The 26,158-nt window shown below is 37.9% G+C and overlaps 1 protein-coding gene across 1 annotated transcript in view; it reads right to left on the bottom strand.

Annotated features, from left to right (window-relative positions):
* Positions 1-3,034: 3,034 nt before the first annotated feature.
* LOC139698350 (prolactin-releasing peptide receptor-like) overlaps positions 3,035-26,158 on the bottom strand; it is a gene marked incomplete at its 3' end in the record, with an annotated part of 57,774 nt that continues 34,650 nt past the window's right edge. The window contains exons 2-3 of the mRNA XM_071597268.1: positions 15,087-15,323; positions 3,035-3,544 (exon numbers count right to left, since the gene is read on the bottom strand). Of these exons, the coding sequence (XP_071453369.1) occupies positions 3,035-3,544; positions 15,087-15,323 (747 nt within the window). The remainder of the gene's footprint in view (positions 3,545-15,086; positions 15,324-26,158) is intronic.

The raw sequence follows: 26,158 nt of genomic DNA, 5'->3' as shown, positions 1-26,158 counted from the left end.
TAATTTATCTTGTGGAACATCAATTAAAGTCTTCATTTCCGACCAATTACGAAGCCTGCCTTTGTTGTTCGTTTAAAAACCAGCAACAATCCAAGTTTTCACGATTGCGTCCCTTAAAGGTGGCATCAAAATCAAAACTCTTTCCAGGGGAAAATAAATTGTTTCTGCAATTAGAATACTCTTTACCTATGGAAAAGTAAAAATTATTTTCCAGAAAAAAGTATTAGTAATGTAATAAATTGAAGAACTCAATTGCGATCGTTAAATAAGTTCAAGAAGAATTCTCAACATCGTACAAATTACCACGAAACGCTGAAAAGCGTTTCATGAAGAAATATTAGAAAAAGAAAAAAATTAACTAATCTTACAAAATAAACTTACCCTGAGTTTACCAGGAAATATTTCCCGTGGCAAAGACCCGTTAAGCGTATATAAATTGTACACTCACGCACCGGATTAGGAACCCTAGAGATTTCCGGTCATATGCTTCGCTGTTACTTCAATTTGAAGAAAAAACATGATAATATATGATGAAGATTCTTTGGCAGGACCAAATGTCCTTCAATCTGTATTATCGTGTTTGGTAGGGCCAGCACTTTTAGCCAGTTATGTCCTAGAGTCTCTGAAATTTGATTTATTGCTTGAAACTTTTACCCGTGATTTGGTTTAAATGACACATGACACGGATCAGTCATACTGTGATCTCTAAATTTTTTAGATAATTCAATTTTAAAGAAATGCATGCCCCAAATTTCTATGAAGGGACATTTTTTACCGTGACACTTTAAGGAGAAGGTTAGAGAGTACCAATCGTATCGTATATGTGTGTGCATTTCCCGTAGTTACAGAGAAATATTTGCTATTTTCCCTCAATTTACTCACAAAATGTTTTAAATAGCATATTTTTGTTGGAATTGGAAAAATATAGACAAAAATAGACAGAAAAGGGCACTCAGGTGGTAACTGAAATGTTTTAATTATGATTCGTGACATTCGCCAGCAGAAGAAAACTGTACCAGAATGGATGTGGAGAGAAATTAAAGAGGTTAAGAGAGGGGTTGGGAGAGTTTGGGACGGGGGGGGGGCACTTTTTAGTAGACAATTTTTGGTCCGATAATTTCAGACAAATAAAATATAAAAAGAATAGAATAATTTTACTGAGAGCCAACTTCTTCTACAACGCACTGAGAAAGGCAAACAATACTTTTTACATTACAAACGTGACACTGTCCCCTATATGGAACTCTAACACGGTGGTTAGAGGAAACAGAATAACAGAATAGAATGGTTAGAGGAAACAGAATAACAGAATAAATGAGGAAACCGAAGTGCGCCAAAAGATTCGGATTTACTCGAAAAAGTTGTCCCTCTAAATTGAAATGCTAATAACCAGATTTCGGAGAGAAACACTAACAAATGAAACTCACATGTATTCCAAATTTGAGGTGGCCAAACCACCTTCCTCTAGGGAAAGAAAGAACTCCCATGCACACTCGCATATATACATACTTGTATATATCTGTATACGACATGCATTCAAACACGGAAATCCACTGTATGGCGAACATATATATTCATTCACATTGATATAGGTATAAAGAAAAGGAAAAGGAACCCACATGAATGACAAACACAGGTATGATGGAGAGGGTGGAATTTTACGGATCTAAATCGTAAAAAGATTTCCTTGACGCTTGTGATCCGCACAAATCGACCTTCCCTACCATTCCTCTTGATTAAAACTTATCTTAACCCAGAAACACAAAGAAAAACACCCAAGTATATGTTTGACGTTTCAATGGCAAGGCCGGCATCTTCAGAATGCCGTTCCAAGGGAAAGGACATGGAGGATGTGGGCAAAGTGTTGGGGGATGGTAAAGAATGAAGGGTGAACGAATGAGTGAGTGAGAGGCGATGGCGATTGTTGGATGGTTTCAGTGGGCTTATTTCAGCACGGAAGGTGTAAACTGCCGAACCTGTCACTACACGTACTTAGAGCAATTTGGTGCATTGGTGGTTGATTCATCGGAACAAGGAGATTCGGGCACATAATTAACTCTTAATTTAATGCACAGTTTGTTCTTTCGGAACAGCTTTGTTGAATGCGTTCCTCTATTTTGTGCGCATTACTCCCGCGAATAACTGTCTCCATTTATTTCTAGGACGTCGATTTTTTTCTCAGATTTTGGAGGTTGTATATTTATTGGTATGAAATTTGAGTTGTGGTTGCCTCCATTAACACGCATTGCGAAATGAGAAAAGTGGCGTTAATGCGTGAAAGCACATTAATGCTCCTTGGTTCTAATACGAAAATTTGATCTCTTTTTGCAGAGTGTAATCTCTGCGGGTTGGTGTGTACTATACTCCCAAGTAAGAAAGTGTTTCTAAACAGTAGAGCTATTTCTGTAGGAAAAAGGAAAATCTTTCGTTTTCATTCATCAGTAGATTAAATGATCAACCTTGCAAGCAAATAAGAGACACGGAAGTCATAAGTGGCTTGCTTCTATAGCTCATCTCCTGCAGGCACTGTATAATTACATGGACAAAATTCACTCACCGTGGCGATATTCCCTCCGCACGCCGGGTGACACTTTGTCGAGAGTGTTTAGACGAGATCTCCTAAACGGGTGTTCCCCACCGCCGGCCCGAGCAGCACTCCATTCTTCCCCGGCTCGTCCTCGGATTCCTCGTCGTCGACCCGGCCGGTTATGTCCTTGATCCTCAGCTCGACCGCGTCCTTTTCCACGGAGTACTGCACGAGGGGACCATCCAGTTCCTCCTCCGGTGACTCCTCCACCTGGGTAGCCGTCGTGACGGCCGACTGCTGCCCGCGGCTACTGTTCCCGGCGCCCAGGGAGCAACGCCTAGAGCCTGGCTGGCTGCTGTTGCTCGCGAGAGATGGTGGCAGGAGAGTCTCCTGCACCGCAGATACCTCGTTTCCGTTGCAAGCCCTGTCGGACCTCCGGCGCCAGTTCCCGCTGCCGCCCCTTCCGGATGAAGCGACAGCTCCACCGCCTCCCCCACCGCCTTGGCCGCCACCCCCCTGACCTCCGCCCCCTGATCTCCCTCCTCTCACCATAGCTCCGCAGCCCGTCACCTCGGCGTTGCATGGGGTCGAGACCGAGCCGAAGCAGGGCAATACCTGTTTGAACTCCTTGCGAAAGTTCTCGTTTAGCCAGGCGTAGAGAAAGGGATTATAGCAAGTGGAGCTCATAGCGAGAGAGTGGGCAAAGAAGAAGCAGAAGTAGTAGAACTTCCAGACGCTGGCAGGGATGTAGAGATCATTGATGAGATTTAGGAGATTGATGGGGAGCCACGACATTCCGAAGATGGTAACCATGGCGATCAGCATCCGATTGGTCCTCCTTTTCCGGTCACGGTCCATCTCCTCCCTCTTGGTCGATTTCTTCACCAGGCCGCAGGACTTGTTACCCGGTTTGCACCTCGCCCGGTCGTTGAGCCGTAGAGACACACGGACGTAGCAGTAAGTTATCACAAAGAATGGTATCACGAACTGCATTGAAGCGGTGAGGCCTCCGAACACCTATAAAAAGTAATTAAGTCTTAGTTGGTCAACCGTAACAAATAGAGTTATATAATGTCTCATTCAGTGGCTCTACTCCACCAGAGGCCCATGTCTCAAAGCATCAAGTGAAATTAATAACAGATACTTGTATATTGCTCTTGTATCGGTAAATTACGATAGATCTACCACAACGCTTATAATATATCTGCAACTCACAAAACAAGATTTGAAAAAATTTGCTCAAAACTGTGGCCAGAGAGCTAGTAAATTACTTATTTCGAAGCATATGCCGGGATTAAATTTAACGGTATGAGTAGCATATTGCCTTGACATATAAAAATAAAACAAATTGGCAGAATTGATTTGATATTATTGCGGATTGTATGATTGGTAACAATGCTATATTTTCATTTAAATCACATTCAGCTACATTATATGCATGGTTTAAGGCCCGTTCAGCAATGCTAATCTACTACTTCCTCTTTCCCACCTACTTTATGTTTCACCCATCACCATGGCCTTTAAATTCTAACTATATGCCTCTCATTGTATTCTCTATTTATATTTACTACCTCCTTTGAGTAATACTAATAATACTTAGCAACTCCCTCTCTTCCTGTATGATGAGTAAAACATTCATTAGTACTTCTCTGCCCAAGTTATTTGCAAAATTCTTTATGGAAACCAAATCTCAAAAGCCCATTAATTCTCTTTCATCTCTAACATCTATTCTCTTTCATTTAAATCTACAGAAACCTCACATTCCAAGTGTATATGCCAGCGGGTGTTACAATACAAGCCAATTATACATAAACATGCATGCTCATACTCTTACCTTAAGGCCTTGGTTTCAGAACCCCTCTATATCCCTACCCTACGGCTAATGTCTTGGCAAATCCTTTCTTACACCTTTTTTCAACGCATCTATCATCAATTCCTCTTCTTATACATCTCCTTTGATAACCTAATTCTCGTCATACTGTCGCTACTACTTGATGAAATGTTCTACAAACTATTCCCCCAGTATTTGAACACACCTGTGAGTTATTTGTCGTTTAATATGAGTTAATTTCCGGATCCCATCATTTGTGATAACGTCACATCTGATCCATATTTACTACAGGTATGAGATATTTTATCTATCTATCCTCATGGTACGCTTAAGAAAAACCACCGCTGGGGCGTGTACCAGGGGTTGATTACGCATCAGGAATTCAGCATCAAATATTAAATTTGCCTTAAATTTTAGTTTTATATATATATATATATATATATATATATATATATATATATATATATATGTATGTATGTATGTGTATATATTTACATATTATTGTAGATATGCATAGTTTTGTTTGTGTAAAATAATATAAATAATGTGTATGACGATAAGTACAGGTAACCTACATGCACCATGACAAACGTATAAGGGTGACTAATAATACTTGAACTCTTCATTTATCGTTTATCCTTTTTGCTAATAATCTATGCTGATGATTCCGTATGTATCTTATATATATATATATATATATATATATATATATATATATATATATATATATATATATATATATCCATGTTTTGTCCACAGTTATGCATTGATGATTCAGAAGCGTCATAATATCGACGGAAAAGCGTCATACCAGAATTCATCACACGATTGCGTCTATTCCCCAAAGAGAACAAACGCGGCACCAAACTTGGCGAGGATAAATAGAAAGAACTGATCATGTGAAACACAATCGGGTGCTATTATTCACGATGTTCCTAGATCGAGAGAAAACAACTCAAGTTGATGCAGTATTTCTGGAAATCAAGAAAGCCTTTGATAAAGTCTCCCACAATAAATTGTTACAGAAACTTAAATGCGTTGGTATCCATGAGAAAGTAATAAATTTGATTTGAGATTTCTTTTCAAATCGCAGACGAATAGTAGTCATCGATGGCGCGAACGCGTACTACTTTCCGGATGACCCTCGTATTAATGACATAAGCTCACGCGCTAGTATCAACCTCAGATTGTTTGCTGACGACATGGTGGTATACAGGAAAATAAGGGGTCTATGAGATTTTGATTGAACTTTTACTCGACGATTACTCAGAACCATATCGTGGATTTTGTGAACCATTTCGAAAAATTTCACTTCCACTTGACATCCCAAACGATATTTATCATTTGCTGATGTATGACAGCAGTTAAACTTATTAACATAATCGTTAATAGTCGCAAACACAAGAGCAGATAACTTCATCCAATTTTCTTTTTATAAACCTATCCATCCATCCAATTCCTTCGTCATAAACTTCATCCAATTTGCCTTTGATCTCTTTTGGTATTAATCCATAGAAATGAAAGTGCTTAATCACCGAACGACCCTCGTTATTTTCATTTTTCTAAATATATAAATTGTTCCTTCAATCGACTATGAAAATAAAACCATGACATGGATACCATTGAAACTTTAACTGCAGTCTATTGAGGGATGAGGCTTGCTAAAAGTACACCTTTCCGATTTTACGAGCGTCTTTTCTTGTATTTACTAAGAAATTCTTGAACGACTCACCTTGTAAAAAGGACAATGACTGAGGCTACCTTAGTAGAAAAATACCTTACCTGACTATGTTAGTTAAAGGGAGTCATGTTGTTCGTGTTAAAACCACGTATTTGTGTTTGAAATAGCTGTTGTAAATAAATTTTCTTTGTAGCGAATATTGCCCATTGTTTAGTTAATTACGTCGAACGTATGATAACGGAAGCTTGATTTGATGTTTGTGAATCCATAAGTCCATGTAATTGTTTACTTAGGTCATTAAAATAGTAAGGGCCTAGCCACATTGAACAACCGACTACCTTCACTTAACGCAGTTAAGAAATTTGGATCTGGATAAAGGTTGGTTGGGTGACCTCCATACATATACCGTCGTGTCCTTGACCCTTGTCTAAATGTGGAAGGCAGGTTAAGCATAGATAGGCAGGGAACTAAGCAGAATTAGTGCGAGGGGATCATGTCGAAAACCACTACTCACATAACATTCAACAATTATATTATTAAAAATCAGCTAAAAAAAGAATCTACTTAGTTCAAAATGCACTGTCACTATCCATGAGAAAAAGAAACTACACTCTAGCTGTCGTATGAACCGATTTTTTACTAAATTTAACGTGTCACTACTAAGTTGAATTTTCATCACGATATTATTGCTGCAGCATACGTAGCATTCATTTTCAACCCGAGCATTTAAAATGCATTTGCTGGTTGAGTTTTCCAATGAACCTAATTACTCTTCCCACACCACAGGGCGGCAGTTTGTTTCCATTTACCCGGTTTTCGTTTGTAACTACCTCCGACTTTGGGCACAGTAATCTCCGACGATGAGTTCTAAATCTCAATTGTAATTTTTCCATCTGAAAAGGAATCCTTGGGAGTCCGAACAGGGAACCTCAAATTGAATTATGGCTCGAGGCTGGCAGACATTTAGATTTATTCAACCCAAGAGTTTCCGTTAAGGCATACCATCAAAGGATAACCCTTTTTCTTAGGGAAACGCGTAATCTATGAGGATATTCATCCTTTCTCTTTACATTATTCAAGAGGAAATAATAGCATCTATTATTCATTAGGTATGAATTCCACTGCATGAAGGGCCGTCAGAATAATTGCCATCGGGACATTTGGAGAGCCCTTTGAGTGTATTCGGAAACTGATCTTATGGTACCATTAAAATAAGATTTCCCTCGAGTTGAGTGTTCACAGAATGCTTAGTTAACTTCCCGTCTTCTGCATAGATTTCGCTGAATTTTGCGTTACACGACCATTTTCATCAAATAGTCGACATTTCTTGGCAAAAACATATAACTATTTGATGAAAATGGGTTGCTTCAAGCAAAAAAATTATGACATTTACAATAGATTTTTCTTACCATTGTCATGAGGTTTCAGCTAGTAGAGTCTGAAAGCATTGAGTTGGTAAACTTGTATTTTGTTAATATTAAATTTTGAAGTAAAGGCATTTTCTATCACAATGAAATATCTAAGAGATACGTTTTGTTAGTTGCCATGAAAAACGTGTAACCCATTCGAAAGAGAAATACATAAACCCCTTTAACGTCACAAAAATTAAATGTAAACTCTGAAATCCTGTACGTGATATACCTATTTTATTATTTTTTTCTAAAACATCAGAGTCTTGGCTTTGTAAACGATATAATAAATGCCGGAGGTAGCATAACTGGTTATAATTTAAACCACTCAAACAAGATAAATGACTACAGGAGTCATGAATGCATCGGTTTAAAAAACATATGGTACTTACTGTATTGATATTGAATTTTTACACTCCACGACGTATTTTCCCGAATACTGCTATAGTTCGTCTTCTCTCGTTGACTTCGTTGAAAATGTCCCTCCTATTTCCGTATTATCAAAATATCCAGCGTGAAGTGAATCCGTAACTCTCCAGGCTAAATAATTTTTCAGGAACACATCCCGAAAACCTAAAACGTGCTCGACCATTCCAACCGCCTGAAGCATGAACGACCCTTTAAATCCTTCACTCCTGCAATTTATTCCCCTCCAAGTTTACTTTACGGCCCATCTTACCCCAATAGCAAACATACGCGGAAGAGAAACATCCACACGTGGAGGGAACAGGGAGGAATGGGCGGAGTCCACAAAACCCTGAGGCCCGGGGAGCTTCATACGATGGAGGGCTTGCGTTCCCCGCCCTAACGTCCGACAGAAGAGTGGGGGATGAGGTTTTGTGTTTGTCGATCGCACAAAACGAATTTCTAAAGTCTAATTATGCAGGTTTTCGACTAGAACTCAAATACATCCCGGCTCTTCTCCCTATACTGATTTCTCGTTCATTTATTTCATTCCCAGTCCGATGTGATCCTAAGCGACCCAAAATGATCCGGTCAAAGAAACGCATCAGCAGGGTAAAAGCAAAGGTCGTTCCCCCTTGGATGTATCATTTCCATCCCATTCAGCTGAATGCGTCCCATATGACGGAACACGGGGAAAAATCTTGTTTTACATGATAAGGCAATTCATCAATCTTCCTTTCTTTATCGATTTTGCAATTCACTGAAATAGCAGCTCTCTGCACTCATCCACACATACATTGACCTGTAAAATAACATAGTTTCCTTTTAGGTCAATGACATTTATGCCATTTTACAGCTCTTTATTAAGGCAGGCAATTAATCTTTTTCTTCATTTGGTAGACGATATTTTGAGAAAGCAAAAAGATGACAAGCCTCATATTCTTTATACAGAAAGAAACCATTCATGTCCTGCGAAAGCAAGACATTCGGCAGTGTTAAGTGATGCAATCCATTTTAAGTTTCCATCCTCATTACATTTGGCAAATAATTTGAATTTAAATGATTGCCTAAAGTATATGATTGACTTCATGAATCAAAATACACTCGACAAAACGATCAAGTCCGGGCCGTGATTCTGGAAAAATCGTGAGAAGTCAGACAGACAAGGAAAAATATTCCGTTCGGTACGTAAGTGAACGCTAAAACGACCATTTTTCACTCCGTCGGCGTTTCCTTTTCGGAAACGCTGGTGGATTCAATCGAAGCGGCCTCAGCATTCAAAACAATTGCTTCGCAAGCATTCCGCAGGCCTAGAACACAATGAGTCACGATTCTTCAAATGTCAGCGGATGAGTAATGCCTCTAAAAGTAAACTTGGAAAAAATTTTAAATATAAAATTTTACACGCCGCTGCGTCCAACGGAAATACCGTTGAGTGGAAAATGAAAGTAAAAATCGAATAAAGAATTCAAGGAAATGAATTGGTATGGTTAGAGCAAATGGTGATTTCTCCAACATGCCAAGTTCGGTTTCCTGTGTTATTCGAGTCTAGTCAAAAGCATCTATCAATCTTCTGCAGAAAAACATTACTGCAAAATAACGACGCCCGTGATGTACGTATTTTCCCCGGGTTGAAAAGTTTAGTAGCTTGCGTGCTCAAGTATTATTGGGCATCGATGCGAGTAGATGCTCGTAAAATAATGAAACAATGCAAATTACAAAGGCGCCCAGCTCATGAAGACCTGGAGTGAAAGAATGCACAAAGCGTACCTCATTTCTAAGAAATCTTACCTAGGAGCCTAAATTATATATCTATATAAATAAAAGTTATATCTATTATAGTTATTCCAAGACCCCCAAGTGTGCCTTTTGCATGAGACGTTATGGATATGTGTTGGTAAATAAATAAATAAATAAATATATATATGTATATATATATGTATATATATGTATATATACATATATATATGTTTGTGTACAAACATATATATACAAACAAAACGCATATCGCGGCCACAATACAAGCTAAGGAAAATATGACTACATTCGAATAAACCACCAATATAGATAATTGACTTACATGGTAGCCTACGAGCAACCTATTGTATAGATGGTTGGGGTTCCCTTTATTTTAATCTTTTTTAAATTATATACCCCAAATTATTGAGCTCTTAAGTCTCATATACTTCTCCTTCCGTTCTTAATCATTGACTGGTATGGTGACCTACGTGCGGTTTATTGTATAGATAGGATGGTACCCTTTATATTTGTTCTTTTTATGTTCTATTTACCTCAGTATTGAGCTCTAAGTCTCATATTCGTCCATGCATGTATTTGTATTTTCTATCACTTCTTTATTCACAACGGGCTATATTAATTAGATTTGTCGAAGAACAAGATTTTAATGATATCCCATTTTGCATCCTTAAGATTACATTATGTTATTCATCTAAGGATCCTGCTATCTATGGCAACAACTCCTCGGCAGCAGGTTCAGCCCTTTCTACAAGGCTGAACCTGCCCTGTATGCCTGTTCCTATTCCTGTATGCCAACCTTCTTCTTAGTCTCGCAGAGAAAGAATTCCTTTCAAAACAACCCCTGAAACCTTTATTGTAGCTCACATGCATTTATGATACTTTCCTTCTCTGGTTGTATTGTACTGTTCCCTGAAAACTTTCATTTTCGAACTCAACACTTCATTCGCTGTTTCCTTTTCCTCTACAGTTTACTCCTCCCAATTCACCTTCCTAGGTTTAAACACATCATTAATGGACAAAACATTCCAAACTTCTATAAATAAAACCAACTAAAAAACAGCAAGATTTACACTACAACAGTTGCCACACGTATCACACTAACCGCTATATTCGTTATTTCTTTTCCATACGAAGACACTGAATCTACAATCATCCCGATTCCTTAAATAAATTCCTCTCAAACCTGCACCATTCTCTCCTCCAATGAGGTTACCCTGAGGCCCTCCTAAACAAAAGAATCCGAAGACATGCTTACACTCCCAAACCTTCCTCCATCGCTGAAACCCACTCTTTTTCAATTTGTACCACATACTTCCCTGGCCTGGAGTCGCTGAGATCTATCCTAAAAAACCTATCCCTTATCCTCAAGAACCACAACTCCATCTCCTACCTTTTCCTAAATGTCCCTCCGTAACATTCAAACGCCCCGCTAACTTATCAGATCTCCTTAAGTCAATCAATCCACTAATTAAGTCCACGTCCCGTCCCGAAGCCATTCCCATACCCTGGATTAAACCAAAATAAAAAAGGCGTATTTCCAAAACTTGAATCTCATCCCTCTCCCAGCCGCTTTTTAACTTTCTCCCACGAATTTTCTCGAGCAATTCCAGTAATGTAATTTACCATCGGAGATGCCAACTCTGCCCTGCCTTCTACATTGGAAAGTACTATATAAACACCAAAATACATTAGTATTAATGACCACCGTGCTTCGTGCAAGAATTCTTCCCCACTTCGGGATGCTCCCAATTCCAAAGCACGCCTCCGAGCATAACAGGGTGTCTCTATTCTAGCATCTCTCCCACCCTCCGGCCCTCCACTCAAACACAAACCAGGTAACTGGCATTCATCTAGCTCCTAGATATCTAGAATGAGCCAGGGATCAACCTCAGGCATTAATTTCCCCAACCTACAGATATTTTCATTCCCCCTTCGTCACAAATCTTTTATATCAATTTCACACTTCTAAATCTTTCCCTCCTCACACTTCCTCTCACAAACTTTTCTCCACCTTCCCCTCCTATCCCGCATCCATGTTACTTCTGTTCTTTCTTCTTGAAACCTTATCCTCGGTTCTTCCTTCCCCAGGTGGAGGTGAGCTTGCCACCGAAAATTTGGAATACGTGCGAGTGTCCTTTTTTGGGTTTGTTTTATGTTTTTGTTAGCTAACGTCATATCGCACCTTCGTTTGAAATAAATAAATAAATAAATAACTATATATATATATAATAAAACATTTTACTGGAGGGAGGAGGGAGAAGCAGGAGAGAAAATGGAGCCCGCTAATGCAAAATAGTCACAGTGCTGAAACTTTTGCCAATTTTTTACTTCTGAATGCTGATTTCATGTCGCACTAAAGTAGAGATAACGCTACACCTCGAAATATCAAGTATGAGGGCTGTGGAACCACACTTTTTATTTGCCCTTCGACGAATACTTAAGGAAATTTATGGGAAAAATGCGATATATGGCTGAATTAAACGCCCATTTCTGTTTCCGCCCGTTCTTCCCTCGGCTCCCGAGTGAGATATATATACTGGGTGGGGGGTTGTCGTTATGGACGGACACTAGAGCTAGGCTCTTCACTTTGACGGCGGCATTTAAATTAGCTACCGCGCGTCCTTCCTCATATCCCGTGCATCAACCCCTCGGCCCCCTTTTCCCCCTCCGATCCAGCCGCCGACGCGGCTCTGCAAGCCCCATCCAAACCGGGCGTGATACGAAGCATCCAGTCTCAAGGTTCTGTGATAAATTAGTTTACTCTAAAGAGCCTCCCACCTCTTCTCTCCCCGTCGTCCAAACCCACGGAGTAGTTGGCACAAAAATAAAACGGAGACTCGCCTCCCGACGTGAAATAGATAAGCTCCGGACACTCCCGGAGAAGATAGCGAAAAAAATGACTGCGGCATTTTATCCCTCCACTCTTTCCCAGCCCTCCCCATCCCCGTATGCGCTCCCCCGATATTACTCCCGAGCGCCTCCGGTCGGTCGCGGTGAACCCATTTGAACGGGTGTCGACGCTCCGTTCAGCGGGCTTTTCCGCGCCGGGAGATGACGAAATTTTTCCTTCATCGGCGGAGCCCATACTTTTATTCCCCCCCTTCTCTTTTTAATTTTTTTCATTTTTTCTTCAATGGGTCGGCGGCGATTATAGGAAAAGTTTTTCGCACAATCGTGGTGGGGAGTAAAAGAAAAAGATGGGCGAGTTTTGGTCGAATTAGCATTCGTTCAAATGTCTTGATTTCTCACACAGAGGTTACTGACCGGAGGGTTCAAGGTTCGCGAACGCCTTATCCGCCTTATCTTGTGTTTTCGTACTGTCGTGTTACAATTCACGAGTGGTTGATCAACGACAACTCATGAAATAATATTTTTCTCCAAGAAAACTCATAAAAATATTTATCAATAAATAAAAAGTGAAAAACAATTATGAGAAAAAACATACAGTGTAGTTAGATCTGATAAATTTTAATCAGAAATATGCATTGCCAATGACTAAAGAGATAGCAGACAAACTATTTTAGAACTTAGAAATTCGGGATAATTAATCGACCACATTTGGGTGAGACGCTAAGAAAATATTGCGACTTTCTTTACAATGCCCTAGTATTAGCAAAAATGAGAGTATGTTTTGTGATAAAAAAACACTTTCTACAATTATTTTAATTAGACATTGATATAATCGTAATTATTAAATCTCTAACATATTTTTGCTTTGTCTCTGACTCAGTGTGACGGAGAGTCTTCAAGCGATGTCCATGAGACCAATGGTATTCTTATTTTCTCAATCAATCTAAGTTAAATGTTGAATCAAGTCTCATTATAAGCACTACCAAGTCGTACACTAATGGTAAAATCTTTGAGAGAAAAACAAGTACCCACTCTAAGTTGTTTTATGGTAGTTAGCCATATTGGTATGGTAAAGCTACTTATGAAATAAAAATAAACTTGATAAACATGCAGCGTCACTTTATGAGCCACGCTTTCTCTCTCAAATAGCATCAGGATAAAACATTCTAATGCATCTATTTGGAAATAAATGGTACGATCAAGTACTTAGATACAAACACATGATGCGAGGAAAAGTAAATGAGTTCAGACGTTATAAATAGAGCCAAGTGGCCTTCTTTATTAGCCGGAATATATTCATATCGTTGAGAATCACTCTTGTGATATTTACTCTTTTCAGCCTACATTTTTCGCTCTCCTTTTCCTGCGAGTCCGAGATGTAATCCATCATCCGTTACGTCTAAATATCCCTCATTGTCCTGAAAGTTTTACTGTCTTTCGCGGGCTAAAAAGAAAATCAAGTGCTGAGGGTGAATGATTTTTCCCCTCTTCCTGCCTCCTCTGGCCGTTTCCTCATCCTCTCCGTTTTCCCTCTCTCCCCAAGAACACACCGTCAGGCGTCCGCAATCGAAATTATACATTCCACGCGGCAAGATCGGCCACTGTCCAACCATACGTACCGTTCCAGGCCGGGGTCTCCATTGTAACCGCCCCTTTGTTCTACCCGCTTTCGTGGCGTGACTATCTCCTCTTTAAACTTGGCCACTTGCGTTGCTATGCTAACTTCCTTTGTTTCCCACGATGCTCTTTCCCGTTGTCTTTCCACGCATTTGCGTCTTAGAGAGATAATGACGTTTCATTCCAGACCTCCCAGTAAGGAGATATGCTGCAGTGCCATCTGTTTGAAGCCAATCTTACCTCAGTTTCCGTGGGAGTAACGATCTTCTCAATCATCAATTTCTACACTGCCACTTAGTAATCCCGGTCAATTCTTTTTAATTCTAATTTCTTACCCATCTTCCCCATTTTATTTTCTTAAATCTCAAGTACACTCTATTAGTAAAAAACAATTATCTGAATCTGCTTTCGCTCCCGGGAAACTGTGCCAATTAGTCACGTTGTTATTAATCTGTGCCTAGCCATAGTATACTTTTAATTATATATCATTTTGAATGCCCAACTGTTGTGATGTTTGAACCAATTGTTTGTTATAATTAAAGCCATCTTTAGCTGAACTCTATTTTTCCCCCTGTGGTCATTCCTTTTCCCTAAACTGTAGTCCTCTATTTCACTACCATCTCTCCCTTCGTCGGTTTCACGTAACTGAAACTACTTATTTCTTTTCGAAAAGTATTAAGGAATTAAATTTGGTACAATAGTTTTTTTTCCAAAATCGATGACTTTGACAAGATTATTGTATCACGTTAACGATGGTTATCGTCGACTGCTAATGTAAAGGCATATGGGGCGGTTCTCTCATAGGTGGGCTTTCGTTCACCAAGGAGATAGAAGTAAGCTTTTATCATACTTCATTCTACAAGCATTATTATCATGGTCCCATTGAACCTTCCGATATATTAAAGCTTCCAAATTATCATGTATTTTCTTTTATAAAAGTTACTACCATTTGTATTTTACAACTTTTTTCCTTCTCTTAGTTTACCCCTAGTGCAGTAGTTGACGGACCTGTCTGAACCTTTCTGACGGCCAGTCCTCGGCGCAGTAGAAGCGGTCTTCGAAGAGGCTCTGTGACATAAAGAGCCCGTAGGGGAGCGTGACGATGAGCGAGAAGACCCAGATGCCCATGATGATTGTCACACAGGTGAACATCCGCATTCGCGGCCGGAACGGATGGATGATGACGAAGAATCGGTCGACGGCGATCGAGGTGAGCGTCAGGGTGGACACGTACACGCTGGTCCCCTAGATAGGGATGGGCAGAGACACAAATTAGGCAGTCAATACAGTAAGATCTGGTTTATCCTTCAAATACTACATGATTATTTTGATTCAAGAATCAATATTCAATAACTCTCAGTACAGAAACGAAATAGGGAGGAAAGGAAAAAGTAAGAGAGTTCATCTATTTCCCTGGGTGCATGCCTTTGAGAATTAAGAGAGTATTTCCGTTCATTGCTCTTAAATGGTGCACATAGGTTACTGAAATATAAGAAGGCTCCGACAAATATAAATTAAATATTCTTCCGCCTTTGTTAACAAAGTAAACCAATTAAGAAATGAATTTAATGACTCCGTAGCTCCAAAAGTTTATAAGTTAATTACACCCATTATTTATTAAATATTTATCATAATATTTTTTAGAATTGGTAATTATTTCATAAATGGTATCCTATGAGAAACAGTGAATAAAATTGATGTTTTCAATTACATATTTAAACATTGGTAATGCATTCAAACATATATTTTGGCTGTTTAAGAGAGAACATGTGGTACAGGATAACACTTTTAGCAACACCTTTAGCGTTTTTATTTTTATTTCCGATATATTATCACACTTTATTTTTTTTAGATTCAAGGATTTTTGAAGCTATGTGCCTGGAGAGAGGTAGCGTGGCGCGAACTAAATACATATATGTATACGTTTACAGAAACTCTGAATCCGTTGCGTTTCGGTATTTATATATCTAATTTAAATCATCGGGGAAAATTTAACCAACATGAGGTGGAATTGACGGTGAAACTACTTATTACCTATTAGTTTCAGAAGGACAGTGTTAAGGAATTCAATTTGGTGCAACAGCATTCATTTTTGGTGATGTGGTTTAATATCTGATGTAATTAATTATTAAATCATACTTTCGTAGAGTATTCAAATAACTAATGCCAAAATAGTCAATCTTAATACTGTTTATTCTCAATATTGATAAGATTAACCAGTGCATTTTCTATAATTATCACATTAATTCTCTATTCATTGTATTTCTTCAGGAAAACACCATTGCATTAAGCCCATTTGACAACATTAGGATCATCGCAATAAATCTTCACGTAGGTGGTAATTAGTACAATAAGGTGAGAGAGATGTGATAAATTTGCAAACTACTCCCGCATGTCCAGCAAATACTTTAATTAAGGAACTAATTTAATTTCAAAGGTTATGAGAATAATTTTTATTCTACTATTATATGGCACAGGAAATACAATGAGATATGACGATAGTAATGTGAGCCCCGTATATTAAGGGGCACACATTGGGACAACATTCATTTGGCCCAGATATACAAGGAGGTAGTCAAAACCTCTCTGAGCTTGGAAGTATAATCATTCAAATTACTTTTAGCGCCCTTTTCAAATGATTTTTTGTATATTTGGTGTAAAATTAAATGCGCGGATTTGTTTATAGATATATAGGTGTAAGAATTAATTAAAATATAAAAGCAAAATAGATAGCAATAGGTGTACGTGTGTGCAATCTAATTTCCATAGACTTTTTGATGTTAAAAGAATGGAACGACTCAATGTTTGTTGAAAATTTTATCCGTTTATTTTTTTATTATTTTATTAGTTTATTTTGTAGAAAGAACTTATTTCATAAATTTCAAAACAGATATATATGGACACTGGCTATCCTGTGGCAAATATATACATTTGATACATTTTATTCAATACTTTATGTTGAGTGGAAATATGTTTTTAATTGAACACATTCGTGACGAATGTGTTCAGTTAAAACGAACACCTCACCGCGACAAAAAGAACATCTCCAGATACTTCATGGAGCATGACACTCTCAGAAATAAGGCTGAAATAAGGCCATAATAGATAAAAGCACCTCTTTTCGAAGCCTGCCCTTTAGAACCATGCAACTCGCCATGAACGTTAGAGGGGACTATCGCAAGAAAATGTACCCATATCTTATGACTCAAAGGCTGAACACGAAATAATGTGGCATAAGGAGTGAATTCAGCGAGTAAGATTGCCGGTACAGAATATTACTTCTCCCTATATTTTTTTTTAATTATAGGCCTTCCAAAATCATTTAGATAATTCTATATCCTGTAATGAGAGTGCAGCACTTATTGGGACCTAGTGGAAAAAGTTTAAAAATTAATTAAACTGGGTACAGAGGAGAGAAAATGGAGTGGTTGTTATGGCCTCTTGCATGAGAAGAGGAAAAATTAAAAAAACAAGCCCAATTAAAGTTTAAGATTTCAGGGCCGTCCATGGACTGTGTTTTCAAGTCATCCAAATTTTCCCAACTACCTCGTTTTAAGCTTCGCCTTTTAGACATTCCTATGTTTTCATTCACTTATTTATTTAATTAGCCCGTGTGTCGTCCCATCGGAGCGTTACCCCCATCCCTCGGCTGGGAACCGAGTAAAAGGAGGAAGTTAAATATAAATTTTTTGAGGCGCTTTCGAAAACAATGTCCCGTTCGGGGGAGTTCGGAAAGGCTAATGAGGAGAAGGGTGGAGAGAGGTGTGGAGGCGGAAAAAAAGGGAGGGTCGATTCACAGTCGGTTGGAGAGCTATTTTATTCCTCGGAAACCCTCCAAAGGCCTTCTTCCAGAGTGGCCTCCCTCTGCACGTCGAGGCGGTAGCGAAGAGAAATCGGGAGTCTTGGAGGAACGAATGATGAGCTAGCTCCGGTGTCATGATGCAACCAGCATTTTCATTACTCACGACATTAAAAAAATGCATTGATTGTGCCATTATAGTACACATAAGAATGAGGTGGCATCGGTTTATGAATAAGTTTATGACTTAGATGTGATAAATGCTAGAAAAACATAAGAGAAATCAAAAAATTACCTATTTTTATCATAATTCTCTGAAAGACCTACCATCTTCAGCGAATTCTCGTCTTAAGTCCCTCGGATATGCCGCAATAATATGAGAAAATAAATGTAAAACTGAAAAGGAATTTCAGATGTGCTAAAAAATATAAGTGTTTAATAAGATGTTGATACCAAACTTGCACGTGGTCGAGAAACCGTGTGGGTGGGGAGAGGAGAGGGAGGGAATTAATGTGAACAATCTTTCTCAGCGGTATTCGTTATTACTTTACTTCTAGTCCCTATATATTTTATTTACTTGATTTATTTTTTTCTATTTCGCAACTAAACGCGCATGGTCTAACTTGATAGAGTTTTATATTTTAAGTGTGCCTCTTTTACTCTATAGTGTTCGACTTCAGATTTTCCAACATGTAAGTGCCTGTGTGGCACTGCACTTCGGCAGAAGTTTCATACTCTGCAACCCGTTTGGGGTTTCTTAGTATTTCATTAAGTTCTCGATTATAATTTCTCTGAGATGAGTGATAAATGATCCATGTGAATATTAAATGGATATTTTTTTCTAGATTTGCTCATTTGTTGTCTCTAAGTGAAAAAGATTTAAAGTAAATAAATAACGATTCAGCATTCAATTTTAATTCCCGAAAGGATGTGTTTTTGATGTTCCTTTTACGTTCTTATTTTTCCAACTACGAGCTTGCCAAATACAAGGCCCTTCAAGGTAACTAAAGAATTTCCATTGTATATTTTACTTGTTCCATAACGTTAGTTTGAACACATCCGGGTAATTAGAGGACTGTTCGTTTTTCGAAGAATTGTTCAAATATTTTACAATGTTTTTTTCTAGTCTACGATACACTCCGTGTCTCGATTTTTCTCTCCCAGTTCTGTTGCCTGAAAATATTTCAGGTATTTTTTTGCCCGTTGTTTCCACAAAAAAACCTGTTATCATTGCCGATATTTTATATTAATTTTTTCAGGTAATGATATTCTGGGAAACAAACCGCTACAGTGACACTCTTAAGGCTTTCATGTTGTGTTTCCTTAAATTTCTCATACAGGCATGGTTTTATCTCAAGGGCGCCTACGGTATCATTTGTTTGAATCCCATTGCCAACTGATTTTGACATAGCGGTTCAAAAGGATTAATTTTGATGGAAACACTATGCATACTATGAATTATTCAAGTTTTCGGGTCGACCGCAGCATTACGTAAGTCATATTGAAAGCATAGAATATTGATATGCTAAAATATGCAATGAAATGGTGTTACAGTCTACACTCGCGAAACCAATATTTTGCTACCTTCAAATGCGCTGGAGAACTGAAAGCGGGAGGTGTATTGGCTACTAATTATTCATTCATTCTACGATCAGTGTGACTTGTTATTTTTAATCATCATAATACAAGTGCGTCGATGTAGTGACCTCCCTAATGAGATGAATTTAAAAACTCAGGAGAAGCCTCAATGTGTCTTATCAAGAAATAAATGCCGTTTTCAGCAATGGTTATATGCTAATTAATTTGAAACCTAATTCCCACCAATTTTTCATTTTTAGAGGAAGCTTAATTAAAAGGTTTGTTTGGAATTTTACGGCATTTCACGATAAGCCTTAGTAATTAAAGACTCCAATATTTAATCATACTCTAATTTTTCTACTTTATATTACCTGGAAACTTTGGAAATAATTAGAATGTACGGTATGAAATGGACGGTCTCCTCATATTCCTAATTTTATCATACATGCTATTCAATAATGACTTAATTTTTAGCTTATTAAGGATATATATATATATATATATATATATATATATATATATATATATATATATATATATATATATATATATATATATATATATACAATAATGACTTAATTTTCAGCTTATTAGGGATATATACATATATATATATATATATATATATGCATAGAAATATATATACATATATATAATCTTTAAAAATTTATAATAATCATTGGACCATCGACAACTAAAGATTATTAAATTTGAAGGGGGTGGAATAAGTAGCTGCTAATATGACAAGGTATCGCTTTTTAATTGGCATTCAGTCTCGTATAATTAAGCTCGCATACATGTCGTTTAAATAGCTAACTCGTATTTCCATCATCAAATCCTGGATTTCTCCTTTCTCATTAAACTGCAAATCAAACAAGAAAGTTTTGAATGTTTCAGTTTTAATTCTTAAATCAAATCCTTTTCTCTGAGTGAAGCCTGGCTCCACACTTCGTTAAAAACTACCTCCGAATTTTATCTTTTTTGAGCCACACACTTGGTTTCACAACCCCACACCTCGTCATCAAAATAAATTGAATCGTTTCTGCACTTTGTCAGAGTTTTCCCTCGTTGGGTAGGCCCACGTATTAATTTCGTCACAACGACCGTTCAATTGGAAAGCTGACCTTTGATTAGAATTTGCACACCGGAATAATTTCGCCAACCCCAATGACTAAACGCTGCCCCCGGTAACACTCAAGGCTTCGGAGAGGGGTGAAAAAAATCAAGAACGAAAGAGGATTGTGAGGATAGATTGGACAAATTTAAGATAGGGAGATATTTTTAAACTCCTGCTGCACAAAACGCTCACTGACCAAACACTGCCCCCAGCAACCGTCAAGGTTCCTCAGCGGAGTGAAAAAATTTCAAGAGCGGAAGAGGATTTCAAGAATGGATCGGAAAAATTGTAGCTTTTCTGGAGATATGTTTTTTTTTAACTTCAGCCATCCACCAAGCACCAACCTGTCAGGGTTCGTGCTCAATTCTTTGCGCCACACGGTTTTCTATTCTTTCGAAAACGAATTCTGCCCAGGAGGAAGGCAATATGTCTCCTTTCCGCTTCCTTGCGGAAATCACTCACTCACTCACTCGGGTTCTTAGGGTGGATTCTTCATTGAATTCGCGGTGAATTGCATCCATCGTGCGGCGAATTGCAATTGACTGAACATCCTGGACACGTCCCACTGATAAAATGGATCGGATGTTTCGTGAATTCCCGCGCCTCAATTTCATTAAAGACGCGGGTTTCGACACTTCGCCGCCGCCTTTCCCAGCCGTCTTCGCTGTCAATAAAAGTCGTCTCCCGGGGAGTCACCCCAATTTTAGCGTTCTCCTTCCCGTCGGTGATTCTTTTCACGCCTTCCACTCTCAGCCCCTCATCTTACTTTCCCTCGATTCCACCCTGTCCATTCCCCGCACATGAAAACTCCTCACCAATCTATCGAATTTGGAAACCGGATTTTTTTGTCAACGTATACAAAGCTATCGTTATCATAGCTACCTTGAGTTAAATATTAAAATTACTCCAGTAAAATGAAGTGCATTCTATTTTAACAGATTCATGCTTTAATTTCCAATTTACTAAAATAATATGCCAAATTCACCCTTTAGTTGAAGGAAGTGCGTTTTTAGAAAATTTAATTTATTCCAAACGGAAAACTGTAGGCAAGCGTCTATAGCCACGGGTCCACCCCCCTGGTTTTATTGAGTGGAAGATCCGTGCTAATGAAATCGAATCAGAAACCTACTTTTCTTCTTTCACTTCCAACAATGATTACTGGTTCTTCAATAGTGAAATAATGTTTCCCGATCTCTAATTCCTCTTCCATTCTTATCAGATTATTCTTCCCACCACAATACTTTCTGCACATAGTTTGTCTCGAAGCGTACGTATGGTAGTCCACTCTTCATTCCATTCTCTCAACTAGAGCAGGTTAAATAGTTACTTATTTAAGCATTGCTTAAACCAAAATAGGCCAAATATTAGGGGCATTGATCAAAGTTTTAATTTTGTCAATGAAACCTTTTGCCACAGGTTACATCTAGGAAAAATGTTTCTCCAACTGGTGAGAGCTGATTACTTTCAATAAAGATGCAGCACGAAAGATCACTGGAATTTGAATTGGAGCGTAGTTGTATGTGGTTCTGAAACTTGGTCGTCAAGACTAGACTGGTAGTTTACGAAAGGTGAGATTGAACATATAAAAATAAATGAAATGCACAGAAACAAAAAAAAGCCAATGCTGAGAGACTCGTAATGAAAGAGAGAATGTTGTTCGGAGAATTTTGAAGAAAGAATTTAATGATGTTGGAACGGAAATGTTGAAAACTATAATTGACGGGAGAATGTTGGCTATGTAATGTAGGGGGGTATTTTTGTATGCATTTTGGAAGGCATCAATGGATTTAGGAGTTTTTGAGCTAAAGAATGCTTCATTATAACGAGCGTTTTTATAGTATTTAGTGTCGTGTCATACGACACTTGCCTGGATTCATTGGGCCGTTCCCCAGCGGTGTCCGATTGCCGCATCCAGGATTCGGACAGCAACTAAGTCCTCATTTATTGGAAATCAGATGGAAGAGGTTTGACTGAGTTATGGTGATGTTAACCTTGCTCTCGACTTTCGAAGCAATCCGCTGTAGTATGAGATATCCGGTTAGTAATTCGTTTCCCTTTGAGTCGCGATGGCTAAACATTTTTCACATAAAGGAGACTAATATTTAATTGAAAAGTTGGAGTGTAATACAATCCATGACCTCCCCCCCAGAATAGTAACTACAAAGACTATGCCAACCAGTCTTCTTCTACAAGTTCTCTCTCCTTTTATGCCTTAAAATAATCTGAAATATTTTCAATATTTCAATCTTGCGAACCTGAAATATCTCTAAATATTTTTCATTCCTTCTTTCTCTTTTCTATAAATCGCCCTATAACTTCATATCCATCTTTTAACTAGTATATTCTTTTAATTCCTGCCTCAAGTTTCTGTATATTCGACTGCGAAAGGATTTCTTGAGATAACAGTCTTGGCTGCAATGACTGCCCTCATTCCAGGCACGTAATGCGTAGCATGGGCCTTACACTGAGTCTCAAATTTGTCGGTATTCATTATTCAATGTCCACCGACTATCATCCTTACATGCAAGTAAATGTTTAGGTGGTTTTTCGTTGTATTCAATAATTCAATTGTATTTAAATTATTGAGTCGAATTCTAAACGTGACACTCTCACGAAATGGGTATCCCGTGGGGATCGGATGTCATTGCATTCATCACATTGAGATACAGTTGCTACGCGGACTACCTTTACTGAATCCTATTCTTTGCGAAGCTATCAAGGTTAAAATAAATATTTAAAAGGAGCATCTAAGGGCACATCAAACTTGGGTCTTAGGGTGGAATACTGGAGGTTCAAGAAGTTCAGGTCCCGGATTAGTTTGATGCTACTTTCTAAGCGTACCTACTGAATGAGGTTTTGTGAATTTTGTAATGCTTTTAATCCAACTTTCGTATATTTAATTAAGAATTACTCTGATTGGGTTGAATTCTTGAAATCTAATTTTGTTAAATTAAAAATATATTTTTCCTTTTTGAATTTGATAAAATCCAACTGTTTTCTGCGTATTAGTTATTCTGGCAAATAATAATTTAATTTTTTGCCACTACTTGGGAATATTTATCATATTTTCCAATATGACTTCACAAAATGTATATTCACAAATCCTGCATTCCAACCCCTTTTAACTCTCTGTGGTTTCCCGCAACAATCAGAAAGTCTGAAAAAATATTCTCCGTTCGTACAGAAAATATCTCCTTAGTCCACGGAGAATTTTCGGGAATTAACTAGAATTGGTAGCATAATAAGTATTGGAATTTTTTCCCAAGCCCTTGTGGTGTTGGAACTATTGGATATGGAAGGGTCTCATTTTTTAATAAAGTAGAACATTGAGTGAAATTATAAATGGAATTCTATGTCATCCAATAAATAGTTTCGTATAGAGAATCGAAGAGAGTGAACATTTTATTTGACCCAGAGTTGGTTAGAGTATTTATCGATAAAAAAGAAAAAAATCAGTACCTTCATTTTTATGAATCTTAAATTCCTCCAGGGGAAAGGATTCTCTCTTATACTCTTTCGATCAAGGAAAGATACGAGCTCGTACACAAGATTTATCTTGCAAAATTGCTATCACGTGATCATTATTCAAAATCAAAATACTACCATTTGCTTATATACAACAGCAATATAGAACAATGTGTGATAACTTTTTGATGATATGTATGCCCTTGATAAGTTATTCTGCCGTCCGTCGGATGGGACGTTAAACTGCGGACCCCTTGGCGCCTTTCGTAAAGAGTAGGCTAATGCCGACGCCGGGTTTCTCTCCACCCTTCATCCTTTCCTGTCCATCCCCTATGGCGCAAATGACCTCAGCTGTCGGTCGCCTCCCCTCAAAACTACTACTACATAAGTTATTCTAAACTGTAAAAGTATGGATACAAGTGATATAATAATGTCAAAGCTTAACATGAAGTATTCACTAATCTCACTCCCTAATCTAACACGTTACTCTAAGTTGCTACGAATTTAAGACCAGGCATTTTTTTTGCCATACAAAACTTTTAGTACCGGAAAAATATATGCATTGCACTCATCTTACATAAAGTCAAAAAGAAATGGAACTCTTTCGGGCACGTCTCTCCGAGAGTCCTCTAATTTTCCTAGTGACGTAACTTAGCGTGCGTTCACGGAATTTCATATATACCCCCTATTTTGATTTTTATTAAAGCAATGATAAGAAAATTGTTATCAACGATCTTTAAGCATTAAGTTTCCCTACAAACTAAATCGCGAACCCTGAAGAAATGAAAAAACGCATATAGCTGCTCGGAATCTCCGTATTTGATTTTTGAACCTTCTGTCGTAAAATGTGATAAATAATTAATTTATTCTAAAGTACATTAAATTTGTACACAATCATTCGTCTCAAAAATTAAAAATATACCGTGGATTTAAATAATCCATTAGTTATTTGTTATAAATTCTTTGGACAATATATTATAAGTACTTCATTTCTGTTCAACTTTATCAAAATTAAGCCAATTCAGGAAATATTGCACTGCAATGTCATTGCATTTATTACCTTTAACGTTATAGTATGCAATAATTTAAAAGCAAAGTTTTAATGCGTCAGGTAATCTTCTGTGGGACTATCGTTCAGAGACATAAGATTTTCTTTAATTTTAAATTTATTTCTGTTTGATTCATAAGGACTTGTCGGGGAAGGAATCTGAAATTCTATGAAAAATATTTATTGCTTTTGAAGAATGCATTCACCCCAAATGATTTCCGTTCGGAGATAACGATTTAATGGCCCAAGTTTAGACACTCAAATGTAATTCCGCCTTCCTTGTTCGTCTTCTGTAACTCTAAACTCAATTTTGTACCACGCATGTGAAAAGTTTGGAAGAAGTTTGAAATCGAAGAAAATCTGATTATCCGAAGCCTAAGAGTCTGCTTGATTTTGCTGATGGAAACCTTTTAAAAAATTGTATCCGTAATTCTCAGTTCAAATGACGATTAAGTTAAGCAGAATACTATATTTTCATATAATTGAAAAAAATCATACAACTCATCATCGCTTTTGGCTCTACCCAGATTTAAAATGCGATCCTAAATGCCTTTCTTCTTCCAGTCTTCCTCCACCTCCCTTTTCTGAGTTATTTTTGAACCCATTTTACCAGTCTCATGACGATGTCATAAAAATCGGATTACGCAGCAATCATATTCTCCGTAACAGGCTCTTTTTTGCATAAAACGAAATTTTATGAATGTGGCCTAGCGAGGGATTACTCAAACATTTTCTGCTAAAATTACTCCGCAAAACAGTTCCCTTTAACTTTCCGAAGGATAATGACTTAATGAAGTATCTGTTGTTAAGATTATAGGTCTACTTGTTTGTTGGTCATAAATAAATGTAAATTTCTATGTAATTAGTGTGTAATACTCCTCTTCGATTAAGTCAGAGTTTACTAACATTGAACTTAATATTGGCCCCCAGAAAACAACAGCTCTTTTATTACAGTGAAATTGATTCTGAGAGTCAAATTAACGGCACCATATGAGCTCGGCCGACCAACCGTATTAAAAAAAGCTAACCAGTAATGTAGCTGATTTCAAATTCGCTTGGCCCTTGGGTTGATC

Source organism: Hetaerina americana, unplaced genomic scaffold (assembly GCF_022747635.1).
Source record: "Hetaerina americana unplaced genomic scaffold, ioHetAmer1.1.p SCAF_83, whole genome shotgun sequence".
Lineage (NCBI taxonomy): Eukaryota > Metazoa > Arthropoda > Insecta > Odonata > Calopterygidae > Hetaerina > Hetaerina americana.
The sequence above is the reverse complement of the archived record's forward strand: the minus strand, read 5'-3'. Positions and strand labels throughout refer to the sequence as shown.